Below are 18,071 nucleotides of genomic sequence, written 5' to 3'. Positions count from 1 at the left end.
CAGCCGAGAGAGGCCTTCTCACGCTCTCTATTTAAAGCCTGAAGGCACGGTGGTCAGTGTCCACAGGCTCGTGGTCTGGGTGGCCATCAGCCATCGCACGCATACATCTTGGACAGAAAACACAACAAAGATGACCGTCCACTTCACGGTGAGCAGTCCACCATACTGCATCTGATCCAACAAAAACAAAGAGGGCCATATGTTTTGGGGAAAATAAACATAACAGAGTGCCATTAACCTACTTTGAACCATCAATCAAGATGCTGTTTATATGTTTTGGAGACAACGGAAAATTGAGTGGTTTGCTTTTTCAACACACTGTAGCCATGAACAGCAAAACAGTTTCGGTAAGCCATTTATAAAAAGTAGCCTGGATTGTTGTATTATTGCTACTCAAAGCTCAATAGACAACCTTGAAGGTTTTGAAACAGCTAATGATTCTGACAGTTTGAAATCTCGTTTTTTGACAGCCCATCCAGCGCACTCAAGACGTGGAGAAATCCAAAACCAACTCTTCATGGAGAGAACAACAGCGGCACATCTGTGTCACTTTCAGATTTGCACAACCTTCTGCCATCAGGATATGAAACAATGTTACCATTGGAGGGTCCGGACAAAAATAGAGATGTCTACCTTCGACTGTATGACTCATAGTTTGCCACTCGAATCTTTTCTATAAAGCTGTGTGTGTGTGTGTGTGTGTGTGTGTGTGTGTGTGTGTGTGTGTGTGTGTGTGTGTGTGTGTGTGTGTGTGTGTGTGTGTGTGTGTGTGTGCGCGCGTGAGTATACTTGTTTTGCACTGTTTTTCAATGAACTTCTCCTTTAAAGGATGTCCATGACATTCATGAACGTCATTTAGTCTCAACACTCTCCCCCCAGATAAGACCCTCCCCAGTGGGGAATAAAGCCTCTACATCAAAAGAACATACAGGCAGAATGACACAGATTACAGTTCAAAAAAAGAAAAGCACTGGAACAACATTTCTGTTCCGGTCCCACTCGTATTCAAACTAGATGAAAACAACTGAAGCTCAACCTCTATTCTTTCATTCTATGGGGATTAAGATGCAGATTTAATCTGCTGTCAATCCAGTAAATGTCAAATGAAGGCCCTGGGCTATACACATTTTCAACATGTCACATCCATGTAGAAGGTTGTGGCCTCTGTGGCTATAGGGAGAGGGACAGAGGCAGAGGTGGACATTCCTTAGCATGAGCCGATAATCCTCTACACCTTACAGCCGCTTATCTAACCTAAATCACAGGACAAAAAAGGACACCAAACAGCCTAAAACTGAAAGAGATATTGTGTGCCAACCAATCAATAAAAACAGTAACACATTGTCACACCCTGAAGCAATGGCTACTCTCAGTTTATCAATCAATTATTTCCATTTCCAAATGAAGAGTTTCATTCCGAAATGCTATAATATAGGACATCAGCTTGGTTATGTTTGTTGCTTTGCCTTCATACAAATGACATTGCTTGACCGAAAATGTAGCAAATGTAGCTACAAAAAAAAATAATAATTTGGAAATGTATCACAAAGGGTTAAATGGCAGGACAGCAATCATTTTATAGAAGAGAAAGTCAAATAATTTTTTGGTCCTCTTCGAAATGTAGACACACCCCTTGTAACATCGAGAGGACTCTGAACCACCATTCAGTACCTTTTTCAAAAGTAAGATGACTCGTTTCAGCTAAAACAATAGCCGGATATCTAAAAATAAAAAATAAACTCGTTTACCGAAGGACACGCAAGGCTGAGCATGGAAAAATAATGTCAGCAAAGACTGCTCTTGAACTTATTTCATCCTCTGAGTGGGGAGTGTGGGCGGGGTGACAAGGGGTCGAGACAAGACGCATGGAGGAGGAGAGGAGAGGGACGGACACAGAGCGGTGACAGTGCAGACCTGAGCAGAAGAGAAGAAAGATAAACATTTGGACCTTGCCAGTCATATTTCTGCTCGGCGATCGTATAAACATCCTGCTCAGCTAAGAATAACAGAACATCGGCCTAATAAAACATGAAGGGGCACAATGAGGAGGAAGAGGAGGGACGTAATATGTAACTATTCACCCTGGGAGAGGACGCACCACTCAGACCCATTACTGCTAAAAGTGTCTGGCTGTCTGAGGTTACACAATGCCTCCCCATTTTCAAACCAAAGTGGAAATGTTTGCCTAAAGGAAGCATTTTAAGTGTCCTGTGTATTCTAGCAAATCCAATTATTCATTACAATAGACTCATCAGAAACAAAGTTGAGGAACACTTAAAGAGTAATGGGCACGTATACACACACACACACACACACACACACACACACACACACACACACCTCAAACCAACCAGTACCGTACAGCTCAGTCCACTTTTAAAAGTTCATTCAAAAAGGAGTTAAGACCTGCTGCATTATGGCTAAATAATCCAATCAGTACTGCTGGAGGAGGCCCGTCATCCCTCATCCCTGGCTGATGTGGCCAGGTTAGATCAGTGTGGCCAGGTTAGATCAGGGTGGCCAGGTTAGATCAGGGTGGCCAGGTTAGATCAGGGTGGCCAGGTTAGATCAGGGTGGCCAGGTTAGATCAGGGTGGCCAGGTTAGATCAGCATGGCCCTCTGTGAGCCTCTTTAGCCTTCAGCAGGACGGCAAGATGGCCGACACACCCCGCAAACCTCCCCTAAACAGGCTAAGTCCCCAGACAGCTGAGGGCCACACACACACACACACACGCACGCACACACACACGTACGCACACGCACGCACACGCACGCGCGCACACGCGCACACACGCACACACGCACAGAAAACAAAACAAAGGGTTCACAAGTTGCCGGCAGCGTTAAAGCCACAGTGATATCAAGAGTGGGTCAACATTAATCTGGTCATCAGTGTATTTTGTGCACGCTATGGTAGAGCATTATTGTAGAGCACACAAACACACACCGGGGTCAGAGAGCGTGTTGTTATTAATCTGTAGTCGAGGATGTGGTGTGGTGACTTCCTGAACGGATTAAACACAGAGAAGTTGACGGGAAGCAGCCAATTGACGGGATTTGTTTCCTCAGCGTCGGTGTCCTTTGCAAAAGTGGAGGATCCTGGGCCGGCTCTAAATCGCTGATGACCCAGTGACCAATTTTAGAGAGAGCTTGTCTTCTGTTAATCTCCATGATTTGTTTGCTGTTTTAAGTACAGTATTAACCTGTTTCTCTGAATGGGATCATGTCAGGTTGTTGTGTCCTTATCCCCTACAGTACAGAATTACGTAATGCTTGGGAGGCAGCTGGAGGTAGAAATCGGAGGACGGGCTCATTGTAATGCTTGGGAACAATTAAAACAGCCGTGATTTTATAGCACTTGAAACATAAAAAAAACACACTTTAAGATTACAACATGAACAATCACTAAGGTCAGGCATTAAAATGTGAATCTCATAGATAAAAGGAAAAGAATATGTGGCAAAAAAAAATCTAATACGTGCTTGAGATGGGCAGCGTAACAATGAGCCGGGTCCTCCGATTTGTACCTATGTACTGTGGAGTATTTCGTAAGTGTGAAAGGAAGGGTACACCTTGGTCTAGATCAGAGGAGGCTGATGGAGGTCGAAATCGGAGGACGGCCTCATTGTGATGCATGGAACGGAATCAGGAATGGTACCAAATGCACGTTCGATACCATTGCTCATTACATTTCAGCCTCCAGCCTCCCCTGGTCTATATGTACCAAGTGGACTGCCAATTCTCTGTCCCCCCCCTCCACCACCTGAACGGCCCATGCCCCCCCCGACCCCCCCGGTGCTGACAGAGACCAAACTGAAGCTGCAGCAATGCAACCCGGTGCACACGATGGATTATTACGTCCTGCATTATTAACATAGTTCCCCCTCTCCTCTCTTCCCCTCTCTTCCCCTCTCCTCTCCTCCCCGTTCTCGCTACGCGCATCATAAATCTCAGGCGACGAGGTGAAGCGGCTGACATTCCATACCGACACTGAGCTGCCAAGTTTCACTACCCAGGGAGGTGTGACACAATGTATTGGAATGAATGGACCGCGTCCCAGAACCCTACACACTAATCTAGGATCCGATGACCCTAACCGCAATACTAAACGGAACCATTATGGGGGGTGTAACCCTATCTGACCCTGTACTATCGGTTAAGGGCAATTTCCTACTCCAGGTCCAGAGTCTGAGGTCCACAGTCCAGAGTCTGAGGTCCACAGTCCAGAGTCTGAGGTCCACAGTCCAGAGTCTGAGGTCCACAGTCCAGAGTCTGAGGTCCACAGTCCAGAGTCTGAGGTCCACAGTCCAGAGTCTGAGGTCCACAGTCCAGAGTCTGAGGTCCACAGTCCAGAGTCTGAGGTCCACAGTCCAGAGTCGCCCTCATAATACAGGGGAAGAAAAACGCTGATTGTGTGACTGGCTGTGGCTGGAGAGAACAACCTTATCAAACGCACCCAATCTTCATCTAAAGCCAAGTTTCAAGAGGACTCGGTCATCGCTCTCTGTCAGCGTGTTGTGTTTTTGAGAGAGACTACAGTACCTACACACTTCCAAGAGAAGTAAAGATGAAAACACTGACAGATGTCTTCCTGTGTGTGTGTGTGGGGGGGGTGCACACCTCCACATACAGTATCTCTAAGTGTACAAAAAAACGACAAAGGGTTTATAAGCAGCACCTAATCAAGAGATCTCAAAAAGGGTCTCCCATGTAGCACAGAGGCATGTGAGGGCGAGGTGCAGAGAAGAAGGTATACTGAAAGCTCAGACGAGAGAAGCTTTGTGGTTACAGCATCTTTAAGAGGTCGGGTCTTCACTTCCTGGTAGAGTCAAACAGAGATGTGCATATAAATACAGAAGCAACACCAAAACTTGAAACGACTCCTCGCAGTTTTTTCTTGAGGAGGAATTGAACTTTGAGGGTTCTGATAAGCGTCCTTCTAACTTCTCCAAGTCAATTGCAGGATGTCACACAAGCCCATTGTATGGTGAGATCAGATCAGAAAGTAGAGCACCAGCTCTGTGACTAGGCTTAGTTTATATTTGGATGTTGTGTATATTAATCCTATAGTCACAAATTGGTAGGCGGGGTGGGGGTCGGGGTCGGCCTGTACCCTGCCCGCACACAGGGTAGGCTGATCAGGATGGAGCAATGAAAGGCATTCTATGGACATGGGGCTGATGTCTGTCCCTCTCTGTTGCGCGCTGCACCTGACGCATGCTTGGCGCCTCACCACAAAACACAATCGACTACACCACAAAAGGTCAGGCGAAGCGTCAGCCAGTTGACTCATTCGTTTCATATCCTGAAGTATCAGCCTATTGTTTGCTCTGCGACGCTGGTCAAGAAATGAAATTAATGTCCTACTGTATCAAGCCCTGGTGGTCTTTTGTCCAGTCGGCAATTGACTCAACAGCTCCACTACCAATGTTCCGCCACAACAATCTGTTCCGTGCAGTGTGCATATTGTTCCTTAGACATAATAGAGATGCTTAAAGGACAGAGTGACCCTCGGGAGATCATAAAAAAAAGTCCCACTAAACGTCAAGATGTCACACCTCATGAAATGTATAAATAAAAGGTGCCGACTGACATCTGTCACTATTTGAAAATCACTGATTTGGGAGGAAGACCGTTTTTGTTTCCATTTGCTTTTTGGTGTGACCTTTCATTCAGATGAATGCATTGGAGTCGCGAAAAACCTACTAAAGTGACCCACCCTGACAATTTCGAGAGCATCAGACACTAAGGAGGCGTTGTGAAGAAGCACTTGTTTCTATAGGATACTCATCACACAGAGGATACTCATCACACAGAGGATACTCATCACACAGAGAGGATACTCATCATACAGACTAGGATACTCATCACACAGAGGATACTCACTCATCACACAGAGGATACTCATCACACAGAGGATACTCACTCATCACACAGAGGATACTCATCACACAGACAGAGGATACTCATCACACAGAGGATACTCATCACACAGAACAGTGTCTCATAATAAGACATCATGCGTTCGCGTTTTAAAATGAAAGGCTATTGCTGAACAACTTATCCCGTATGCGCAGATTCCATTTGGACTTTAAAAAAAAAAAACATAGCCTACTAGTCTACACCGATTCTCTACTGATTGTCCCTAAATCGGATCAAAAAGAGTTCAAACGATATGATGATGCGGAAGATACAAAAAAAAGTTCAAACAAAAAGCATGCAACAATATATAACTGACTCGGGGAAAAAACACAGACTTGCCTACTCACCAGTATATTTGTGGAGAATATACAGACATGGATTCACACCTGCTGTCTGTTCTGATGATCAATGAATCAAAGAAGATTGCAGCGTTCTTCTTCTCTCCAACAAGACAATGAACGTCACTACAGTGCACCAAATGCGAGCGTCTGGACAGACTAATTATGAAGCGTCAATGACGAAGCCTAATTTATCCACGATTGTGAATTAGGTACATGCAATTGTTTAGTCATTTGCCCGTCTGATTTCTGACTGACTCGTAATGAGGTTTTATGGAAGAGGCGTGTACCGCTGCCGACAGAGACACGCCCCCTTCGCACGGGTTCGACTTCTTCAATGGCGACGTCGTCATCACTGCGGAGGGCGAGCCTATCACAGGACAGGCCTGCATCCCCATGACGTCAAGACCAGGGATGAACAATTTCAATATCAATGGAGAGGATAATATAATATAACCGCATCGTGCAGCTTTTCATTGATAGTGGCAACACCACTGTGAATGCAACAAAAAGCCTGTTTCTGATGTGTCTTATTGATGTGAGATATTATGTCAAGAGAGGAATTTTTAAAGAGACATTTTACAAAAAAAAAGTTATTCGACTCATCATTCTGTTTCTATTATCACATTTGGTAAAAAAGAAAGAAAGAAAGACAAATGGCTGACGGATGGAAGAGAACCATTAGGCCTGAACGAGATATCAGAGCAATGTGCTTTAATATAATCAGTAGGCTATAATGAACAAGGAATCAATGAATGCAGATGACGCGAAAGAGGGAGGTTAAATTCAAGGGCACACGTGCTTTTCACAAAGAAATGCAAAGGTTAAGATGGAACCCGCATTAATACGTGTTATAGAAGTACACTATTGGCTATTGAAATGCCAAGCTGGTCTGTCAAGTCATTAATAAACATGCAACATGAAATCAATTTCGCAAAGCAGTTGAGATTCAGTTCAATCATCCTGCTTTGTTGAGAAGATGACATCTAAGGACTGTGTAGAGTACAGCCCTGTGGCACCACCTTGTGGCCAATAGAGGCACAACATTATTATCCCATAATATACAAAATAATAACAACAATAATAACAACAATAATAACAACAATAATAATAACAATGATGATAATAATAATAATAATAATGATAATAATAATAATAATACTATATGCCATTTAGCTGATGCTTTTTTCTCCAAAGCGACTTACTTTGCAGTGAGTGCATACCTTTTTCAATATAGATGGTCCCATTAATGTTTTACTTCCCCCTCCAAATAACAAATACAAGTTATTGGATATGTTTCATTCAAGAGCTGGTCATTTTCTGTCTATGCTGTTATTTTCAATGAGCCCATTGTAGTCTGATGGATGATACTGTAGGTCTACATTGAGATGTATGTGTTGAATAAAGCAATATTTCTGCCTATTTATTAATATATTCATACATTATCTTCATAATGAGACACTCACGAGGGAGGGGAGTGAGTTTATGCAGAAACTCATATTTCCGATAAGCTACTTTATTGTTTTTGATTTATTACTGTTTAAGCCTTTGTCTTTAACCTCTACCATGTGTCTTTAACCTCTACCATGTGATTAACCTCTACCATGTGACTTAAATCAAATGAACTTCAACCTTTTGCCTGTGTATTTTCTAGTCTCCTTTGACTGCTGAGTTCAGACAGGCTTGTTGAAGCTATGAGTGTTTGTTGTCTCTACAACTTATAATAGAACTTCAATCTACCATATCGAGGAACGTGTGTGTGTGTGTGTGTTTGTGTGTGTGTGTGTGTGTGTGTGTGTGTGTGTGTGTGTGCGCGTGCACGCAGGTGTGTGTGCATGTGTGGAACAGATGAGAAGACCAGGGACAATTTCCAATAATTTATTAAAGCATAATTTTGTAAAGCCAGTTACAAATAAAAAGTAACAACGAACAATTTCTCTCTCTTTCTCTTAAAAAACAACAACAAACAAACAAAAAAAACGAGCACAATGTTTTCAATATATAATGATAATAACCATAACATAAGATTACAGTCAGGCCCTGCTCTGGCCGCCTGCGGCTGGAAAAGGACCCCAGTGTAGAAGTTGCCTATAGGCACAGATCTAGGATTAGCTTCCCCTCTACAAAACCTAACCTCAACTATTAGCTTGAACCTTAGGTCAGTATTGAGGAGCAACTTCATCGTACTCTGTATACCAGCAGTTAGAGAGATGGGACCATAGAATTACAATTGGTAGAACCCACACAGTTCCCAGTTCCACATGATTAACCGGACATTCCAAAATGGTCCCTCATGGAATGTTGCTTGAACCTAGAATGTCCATTCTACTCATTCTAATTCTATGGCCAGAATCCCATGGGGCTGTGTGTGGCACTTCAGGCAGAAGACACCCTAAAATGCTGGTCAGAGATAAGTTTACCACACTGTCATTTCAACCTCATTAACCATAACCAGCTAAACACATAACTGACCTCAGAGAAGGTTCCTTTCCCAATGTACCCTGAAACCATTTGAGGCTGTATTATAATACTGAGCTCAGTCCGGTCCATCGAACCAGTGATTCCAAATACAATTGACAGTACTGAGAATGCCCTTGTGGTCTTAGCTAGAGGTTGTAGCGTGATTGGATCCATTGGGTGTGTTTATTGTTTGGGTCACTGCCCAAAGAGCAGCTCCCCTGTCTGCATCTGGTGTTGTCTGTGGCTGGGTAGACTGATTCAGGAGCAGTGGCAGTGTAGTTGATTTCTACCTGAAGTGCTAGAGGCTTGGGTGATATCGTCATGACAACAATACCTCACACTCACAGTCCGAAACACACATCCACTGAGCAGTGGCGATACACAGCGTTCCCAAACTATGTTCCAGAAAACAGAAATTCTCATATTCCAACTATCCCTATTACATGATGTCATCTATGTCTGATCCCTCGTTCAAGGTGAGAATTCAAAACTGTCCGCCCTGATACACTATCTACCCTCACCTTCCCCCACCCCCATTCCTCCCTCCCTCCCTCTGCAAAAATTACAATGAGAAATAAATAACCCCCCCCCCCCCCTCCCTCCACCCCAACCCCCTGCTCACTCTTCCCCTTTAAATCACGATCACAACATCATTCTCTTATAAAGGTTAACCACGTAAATACTCTTATTTTCCCAAAGACCACACTCAATCTTTCTATTCACCCCCGCCCCCCCCCCCCGATGGCAGTCAGACAGTACACTTGCATTACACCGATATACACGCTCACGGTAGCATTCCAAACACAGCACTGCAGGACAGTGGGGACATACAGTAGTCACATTGTTCAAAAACAGGTTCTGTTCACACTCAAACTGGAGTCACTCCGCTTTGGGTGGAGAACTTGATACGCTTTGAAAGAAAAAACGAATGACTTGAACATAGAAATAGAGTGGGTAAAACAGACTTGGTTTGTATATCTGACAAGATTCCACCGATATGGCAGTGTGACCCAAAGGGATGATACAAACGAGGCTACATTTCACTAGAAACACAGAGAAACGCATGTAGGCAACCGACCCAAACCGCCCCTTCCAAAATGGCCGCCGTGGCGGTTCTACCCACTCTAATTCCATGTGTGAAGACCTTCCGTCTCTGTGAGTCCAGATGGCACAGCCAGTGAAGGGGTGCGTTGGCATATTAGACATACAGCAGTGAATAACTCTGTTCATTTGCATGTACTTTACACTTAATAACCACATGGCATTTATAATGATATCTATTTACAGTGACCACCAAAATCTATATAGTTCCTACAGTATGGGTGTGGTATAGTACAAAACGATAAGATTAGTTGAGTGTATGTGTACATGTATGTGTGGGTTAAATGTGAATATATATGTAATGGGTATAGCATATGTGGATGCAGAACAGGAGAATGTTCAAACTCTCCTAGTTGAGATTGTCCCTCTCTGCAGACCCCTCCACACCCAGACGGCTGACCCAGGACGGAGCCTCTGAGTGGGGTTTGATCCTGACAAGAGAGCCCTGACTATGCCTCCTAGTCCTGGCTCTCTGGACAGTCTGAATATGAAATCATATCACACATGGCTCCACCGTTCTCCGTCGTGTGGAGTCACTTCCTGTAGCTAACCTGTACTTCCTGTAGCTACCTGTACTTCCTGTAGCCACCTGTACTTCCTGTAACCACCAGTACTTCCTGTAGCCACCTGTACTTCCTGTAGCTACCTGTACTTCCTGTAGCTACCTGTACTTCCTGTGGCTACCTGTACTTCCTGTAGCCACCTGTACTTCCTGTAGCCACCTGTACTTCCTGTAGTCCAACAAAAGTTGATGCAGCAAAGTACTGTGCAGTCTGATGGAGTGTAGAGAGAGAGAGACGGGAGGAGCAAGCAAGGGAGGGATTTCATAAAGACAAGGGAGATGCACACAAAGAGAAAGAGAAAAACATCCAAGGGGGGGGAGAGAGAGAGAGAGAGAGAGAGAGAGAGAGAGAGAGAGTGAGTGGATTTGTTCTTGTTGGCAGTGCGCTGGCACAGTGGGGGTGGGGCAGGGAGGGAGGGGGTGGTTGGTTATGGCCTTGGCTTGGCTGGGTTGTTGTGCTTTGTCATTGGTGGGTTTGGTCCATAGAGAACGGCAAACGGGTGAGAGTGTGCTTGAACATCCACATGCAGGGGTGAAACCGGGGTTTTGTACGTGGGAGAACTGCCCCAAAATATATATTATTTTTTTTCCATGCTCATTTTTCAAAAAGACATTGTTGTCGCCATGTTGTCCCAAATCCTAAGTGGAACTCTGTATCCATCTCACTCCTCCATTGTGAGAAAAGTAGCCATTTTGTATGCTTTGCCATTCTGGACTCCCTCCAAGCTGACCGTTCTCTGGTATGGCCACCTCTATCAACAAGCCAACTGACAAATCCATGGAACAGAAGCACTTCCTGCCTCTCTCTGATAAGCCCGTGCTGTTGAATCATGGGCTCTGATTGGCTGCTGGTGATCACCTGATGAAGGTGCTGGCGATGCTGGAGACAGACATAATGCTGCAGCGTTTCTTCACCATCATGTTGATGTAGGCCCTCATGATCTTAGTGAGTTCTCCTACCTACACACAGAGAGATAAGACATTAGTCTGTGTATGGGTGTGTGTGTGTGTGCGTATGTATGTGTGTGTGTGTGTGTGTGTGTGTGTGTGTGTGTTTTTTACCAGCAGCGTCTCAAAGTACATCTCCCTCTCGTCCACAGTAATCTTATAGGTGCAGGGCTGCGGGTTCCCAAAGAAGGTGATATGTTCATACTTGAAGGTCTCCAGAGGTTTGGGGTCGCCTCTCTTATACACCGACAGGTTATCAGCACTCACACCCAGCCACAGGTCATGAGGGAATCCTCCCTCCTTACACTGAGAGAGAGAGAGAGAGAGAGAAATGGGGAGGGAGAGAGATGGGGAGAGAGAGAAAAAGAGAGAAAGAGAGAGAGAGAGAAACAGAGAGCGACAGAGTGACAGAGAGAGACAGAGAGAGAGGAGAAGAGATGGGGAGAGGGAGAAATAGAGAGAAAGAGAGAGTAAAAGAGAGAGAAACAGAGTGACAGAGAGAGAGAAAGAGAGACAGAGAGACAGAGAGAGAGAGAGTGAGAGAAGAGAAGAGAAGAGAAGAGAAGAGAAGAGAAGAGAAGAGAAGAGAAGAGAAGAGAAGAGAAGAGAAGAGAAGAGAAGAGAAGAGAAGGGAAGAGAAGAGAAGAGAAGAGAAGAGAAGAGAAGAGAAGAGAAGAGAAGAGAAGAGAAGAGAAGAGAAGAGAAGAGAAGAGAAGAGAAGAGAAGAGAAGTGAGGGAGGAATGATCAATAATCCATTCATAAATATGAATCCTTCCTTCCCTCTCCCCATTCCTCCCTCCCTCCCACCCTCCCTCCCACCCTCCCTCCCACCCTCCCTCCCTCCCTCCCACCCTCTCTTCCTCCCACCCTCCCTTTCTCCTTCCCGTCTCCTCACCTCCACATCGAACAGTGTGGATCCGTACCCGGGCCACTCCTTGACGATGCTCATGTAGTTGAGCAGGGCCTGGTGCTGGGGCATGCCCTGCAGCCGGCTCCACTTCTCCAGAACACTGGCCCGTGTGGACGACGTCTCCTCCTTCACCCACATCTCCAGCATCTGCTCCTCCTCCATCTGACACAGAGGAAAGGTCAGTCAGTCACTCGGTCGGTCGGTCAGTCAGGCAATCAGCCAGGCAGCAAGCAAGCCATCCAGCCAGTCAGTCAGTCAGTCAGTCAGCCAGCCAGCCAGTCAGTCAGCCAACCAGCCAACCAGCCAACCAGCCAGTCAGCCAGCCAACCAGCCAGTCAGCCAGTAGAGCCAACCAGCCAACCAGCCAACCAGCCAGCCAGCATTCCTTATCCAAGAGGTCACGGCATGTCCAGTGAAGTGAGGTGACGTGGTCAGATGGCGCCACCACATGGACACAATGACAACTACAGCTAACGAGTGTACTGCAACAGTGTTTTGTTTTAAAGAAGCATCACCTCTACTCTGCCGTCTAACCAAGTGGCATGTCTAAAATAATTGTGTTGTTATCGATAACCCAGTCAGTGTATTTATCTGGTTGTTTAAACAAAGAGCCTTTCCAGGAGTGTGCTTTGATCCGATTGGTTCGTGGGTTTGATCTGCTTCGTTCTGGTTGGTCTATGGCTCTCACCTTCTGTTTCTTCAGTGATCCGGTCTTGAAGCTCCGCCTCAGGGTTCCATCCAGGAAGCTGGGGGTTCTGCGTCTCTCTTGCCCCGCCCCTGCCACGCCCCCCTGTCCTCCGACCGCCCCCAGCCCACTACCGGACCCCCTGTCTCCTCCTCCTGCCCCGCCCCCTCCCACAGAGGCCACGCCCTGTTTGGTGGAGTGGAGGATGCGGTTGCGGAGACGCCCGGTCGGATAAACGTTCCCCAGGTTCCACCCGGCCCGCGCCGCCCCGTCGCCGTGGAGATACTGCAGCCGTAAAGCCGCCAGGTGCTGCAAAGTCTCTTCTGAGGCTGGGAAGTGACCGCTGATCAGAGATTCATGGGCCTGTGAGGGAGAGAGGGAGAGGGAGAGGGAGAGAGAGGGGGAGGGAGGGAGGGAAGGAGGGAGAGAGGGAGAGAGGGAGGGAGAGAGGCAGAGAGAGAGAGAGGGAGAGAGAGAGAGAGACACTGTATAAGGGACAGGTGAGAGAACTCAAACCATTTTAAAATAGCACTTTTAGGACAGAACCCGTTACCTTGCCACCAGGGGGCGTGTCTCTGTCAACTCACCTGCTCAAACATGAAGGCAAACTCCACCCCTTCTTTGGGCATGCTCTCCACATCCAGGAAGCAGTAGAGTTTGAAATAGAGTCTCCACTGCCCTTCCTCCTCCTCCTCCTCACTCCCTGCCAGCCTGGACAACACACACAGACATAGGATGAGTACACACACACACACACACACACACACACACACACACACACAGAGACACGCACGCACACTACAATCAAAGAGACCCTTACCTCTCAAACTTGGCGAGTACGTCAGCCACTATGACCCTGCTCTCCAGGGCGCGGTCTGTCACCTTGTTGTGTTCAAACAGAGAGAACAGATTCCTGCTGTCCTCCATGGCCAGGCCCCGGATCAGCTTCTCCACCACCTACACACAGGGGACACGTTAGAGCACCGTGTGTGTGTGTGTGTGTATGTATGTGTGTGTGTGTGAGCATGTGTGTGCATGTGCATGTCTGTGTGTGTGTGTGTGTCTGTGTGTGTGCGTTTGTGTGCATCCGCTCGCTGTGTGTGTGTGTGTGTGCATGTATGTGTGTGTGTGTGAGCATGTGTGTGCATGTGCATGTCTGTGTGTGTGTGTGTGTGTGTGTGTGTGTGTGTGTGTGTGTGTGTGTCTGTGTGTGTGCGTTTGTGTGCATCTGCTCGCTGTGTGTGTGTGTGTGTGTGCATGTGTGTGTGTCCTATGCTGATGCAGCTACTAATGTTTGTGTTCAAGAATTTTATTGTAAAATGTGAACGCAAATAAAGATACTAAAATGTGTGTGTGTGTGTGTGTGTGTGAACATGTGTGTGCATGTGCATGTCTGTGTGTGTATGTGTGTGTGTGTCTTATCTACCTCTCCGGCGGTGGTGTGTGAGTTGATGGAGATCTTGCAGGAGCCTCCTCCGTGGCAGTAGACCGTGGTGCTCATCTCCTGTCTCACCAGCAGGGCGGCGATCTCCTCCTGAGAGGGAACGTACTCGCGAGCCTTGGTCTTCTTCAGCGACTCCCCGATGAAGCCGGCGTAGCGCTCGATCTCCGTGCCAGGGAAACGCTCCCGTACCCTGGGAGGGAATACACACGTTAGATCACGTGACACTTCACGCACACCTATTACACATACGGCACACACAGTCTCTCAGACACACACACAGACACTCACAGACACACACAGACACACATACACACAGATACACACACAGACACACATACACACATGCACACACACATACACACACACACACACACAGACACACATACACACACGCACGCACACACACACACACACACACACACACACACGCGCACACACACACACACACACACAGACACACACCTCTTGAGGTGGAAGCGCAGGTATCTGAGGATGGTTCGTGAAGGCAGGAAGGTGCAGCTCATGCAGGTCAGAAGGTGCCAGTGCGCCCGATTGGCTGAGCCAGTGGGCTGAGGCACATGATTGGTCTGCTTTATCACCTGACAGTACACCTGAAGAGAGTACAATATAAGAACTAGCATTCCCAAAAGCATTCACACAATTACATTTGTTTGTGTTATTTGTGTGTGTGTGTGTGTGTGTGTGTAAATAATAATAATAATTTATGGGCGCCTTTCAAAGAACTCAAGGACACCTTACAAAGCATAATTACAAGCAAGCAACCGATCAAGTTCAAATAGTGATTCAAACTAACAAAAACAAAACAAAACAAGACAAAACAAAAGACTTAAAAACAACAATCAGTTCAAAATACGCCAGTTTAAAAAGGTGGGTTTCCAGGCAGGATTTGAAGGTGGAGAGAGAGTCAATGTCTGAAAAAAAAAAAAGACGGATATCTTGTGGAAGAGAGTTCCAGAGACGGGGGGCAGAGTGGCTGAAGGCTCTAGACCCCATAGTGGTCAGACGGGCAGAAGGTATAGTGAGTTGAAAGGCAGCGGAGGATCGGAGAGTGCGAGAGGGAGTTGAGGTGTGAAGGAGTTCAGAGAGATATGGGGGTGCAAGATTGTGAAGGGCCATGAAAGTGAGGAGCAGAATTTTGAAATCGATTATGAATTTTAACGGGAAGCCAATGGAGTTGGTGTCTTGTTGTCTTCAAAAGATAGGTTGCTGTCGAGGATGTGTGTGTTTGTGTGTGTGTGTGTGTGTGTGTGTGTGCGCGTGTGTGTGTATGTGTGTGTGTACCTCATCCCTGAGTGGGCTCAGGTCCTTGCAGGTCTGCAGGATGCCCTGTATGATGGGCACTGTGTCCGCCAGGGTCTCCATCTCCTGGAGAGAGTTGAACACTCTGACGGCCTCATCCTGCAGACTAGCATAACCCTGCTGTCTGTGGACTGAGACAGAAAGGGGGGGGGGGGGGGGCAGAGATAGAGAAAAAGAGAGAGAGGGGGGGGGCAGAGAGAGAGAGAAAGAGAGAGGGGGGGCAGAGAGAGAGAGAAAGAGAGAGATGGGGGGGCAGAGAGAGAGAGAAAGAGAGAGATGAGGGCAGAGAGAGAGAGAGAAAGAGAGAGATGGGGGGGCAGAGAGAGAGAGAAAGAGAGAGATGGGGGGCAGAGAGAGAGAGAAAGAGAGAGATGGGGGGGCAGAGAGAGAGAGAAAGAGAGAGATGGGGGGGCAGAGAGAGAGAGAAAGAGAGAGAGGGGGGGCAGAGAGAGAGAAAGAGAGAGAGAGAGAGAGTGGGGGCAGAGAGAGAGTGACACAGGCAGAGAAAAAGGCTATTATCAAATCACTGGCATAATAACAGAAATGTGCTGACCTCTCCATAGGGCAGTGGTAAGAGTGGTAGGGTGTAGTGTGTAGTATGTAGGGATTAGGGTGTAGTGTGTAGGGGTTAGCGTGTAGTGTGTAGGAGCTAGGGTGTAGAGTGTATTATGTAAGGGTTAGGGTGTCGTGTGTAGAGTGTAGGAGTTAGGGTGTATTGTGTAGTGTGTAGGGGTTAGTGTGTAGTGTGTAGGGATTAGGGTGTAGTGTGTAGGGGTTAGTGTGTAGTGTGTAGGAGTTAGGGTGTAGTGTGTAGGGGTTAGGGTGTGGTATGTAGGTGTTACTGTGTAGTGTGTAGGGGTTAGTGTGTAGTGTGTAGGAGTTAGTGTGTAGTGTGTAGGGGTTAGTGTGTAGTGTGTATACTTACTGCTGGAGACCTCTCCATAGGGCAGTGGTAAGAGTGGGGAGTGCAGAGGGTGCTGGGTGTATCTGAGGATGGGGTTCCTTCTGTAGGTCATTTCCACCGCCTCCGGGTTCACACTGTTGTCCTACACACACACACACACACACACACACACACACACACACACACACACACACACACACACACACACACACACACACACACACACACACACACACACACACACACACACACAAGAGGTCAGATTCAACTCTTTATTGCAAGCAAGAACAGATTACCCTTCAGAGAGGGTAAAGAAAGAAAGTCTACAACTCCTAGGTTTGAATGAGGATTTTGACATGAGTGTTGTGCTATATGAATAAATTGCTTTAGACACTATGTTCACTATGTTCTATGCTATATGATGGCTACTGCCTGATGTCTGCATGTTTGTAGCATTTCTCTATAGTTTTTTGTTCTGATATGTATATATATTGTAAATATTTGATGTAGTTTTCTGTCTCATGAACACTTGTGTATGTGCTTTTTGTAGTCCACTAAATCTAGGACTACAATTACCTTAAGGTGAAGCCACTAGGTGAAATATTTGACACAGATGTTGTGCATTGGCTAAATCAAGTGATGTTGTTTGAAGCCTTTATACCACTGCATTCACTTGTCTGCTTTATGCCTGAAGAAGGTAATAATAATAATAAACAAACGTTTTTTGCACAGATTTGAGTGTGCGGATGCTGTTTTGTCGTAAAATACATTTCAGTTCCCAGTATGTGTGTGTGTGTGTGTTTTACCTTGATGTCTCTGATGAGCTGTAGTGTGGGGGTCTCTATGGGCAGCTTGGTGTCTATGACGCCCTGTATGGCAGCGGTCCACCTCATGGCCTCATTCAGCATCTTGGTGTAGAGGCGGTAGGAATGTTTACGCCCGTGCACCAGGACGTTCCAGTAGCCTACAAACACAACACAGGCTCAGTCTATATACACACACACACACACACACACACACACACACACACACACACACACACGCACACACACACACACACACTAACCCTTTCATAGTCTAACACAGGCTCAGTCTATACACACACTAACCCCAAAACACTGCAATGTAGGCTACAGGTGCAATATGCAGTCATTTTGTCATCATACAAATACAAAATGTGCATGTGTCTTATTCATGAAAACATAGAGGTTAGTTTGATCTTCTCAGGGGGCCCCCACAGGTCTGGGAACTGCTACCCCTACACACTAACCCCTTCATCCCATAATCACATACACACACACACACACACACACACACGCTCACAAACACACTTACTTAGCAGTGCTTCAGAATGTTCATATCGAGAAAACTCAATTTCTCCTCTCTCTCTCTCTCTCTCTCTCTCTCTCTCTCTCTCTCATTTCCCTACCATCTATCCCTTCCCTCCCTCTCTCCTCTCTCCTCCCTCTCTCTCTC

The 18,071-nt window shown here is 46.4% G+C and overlaps 2 protein-coding genes across 2 annotated transcripts in view; both read right to left on the bottom strand.

Moving 5' to 3' along the window:
- Nucleotides 1-6,403, bottom strand: part of LOC308150511 (protein LBH-like) — a gene marked incomplete at its 3' end in the record, with an annotated part of 11,410 nt that extends 5,007 nt beyond the window's left edge. Inside the window, exon 1 of the mRNA XM_080523333.1 lies at nucleotides 6,270-6,403. Within this exon, the coding sequence (XP_080379459.1) occupies nucleotides 6,270-6,298 (29 nt within the window). The 5' untranslated portion in view covers nucleotides 6,299-6,403. The remainder of the gene's footprint in view (nucleotides 1-6,269) is intronic.
- Nucleotides 6,404-11,238: 4,835 nt separating this feature from the next.
- The window catches only part of myo10l1 (myosin X, like 1), a gene marked incomplete at both ends in the record, with an annotated part of 51,861 nt that continues 45,028 nt past the window's right edge, over nucleotides 11,239-18,071 (bottom strand). Inside the window, 11 exons of the mRNA XM_080536210.1 lie at nucleotides 11,239-11,343; nucleotides 11,446-11,637; nucleotides 12,228-12,404; nucleotides 12,931-13,290; nucleotides 13,515-13,638; nucleotides 13,748-13,884; nucleotides 14,354-14,561; nucleotides 14,834-14,982; nucleotides 15,674-15,822; nucleotides 16,617-16,737; nucleotides 17,402-17,559. Of these exons, the coding sequence (XP_080392336.1) occupies nucleotides 11,239-11,343; nucleotides 11,446-11,637; nucleotides 12,228-12,404; nucleotides 12,931-13,290; nucleotides 13,515-13,638; nucleotides 13,748-13,884; nucleotides 14,354-14,561; nucleotides 14,834-14,982; nucleotides 15,674-15,822; nucleotides 16,617-16,737; nucleotides 17,402-17,559 (1,880 nt within the window). The remainder of the gene's footprint in view (nucleotides 11,344-11,445; nucleotides 11,638-12,227; nucleotides 12,405-12,930; nucleotides 13,291-13,514; nucleotides 13,639-13,747; nucleotides 13,885-14,353; nucleotides 14,562-14,833; nucleotides 14,983-15,673; nucleotides 15,823-16,616; nucleotides 16,738-17,401; nucleotides 17,560-18,071) is intronic.

Source organism: Nansenia antarctica (genome assembly GCF_963989245.1).
Source record: "Nansenia antarctica genome assembly, chromosome: 1".
Taxonomy (NCBI): Eukaryota; Metazoa; Chordata; class Actinopteri; order Argentiniformes; family Microstomatidae; genus Nansenia; species Nansenia antarctica.
The sequence above is the reverse complement of the archived record's forward strand: the minus strand, read 5'-3'. Positions and strand labels throughout refer to the sequence as shown.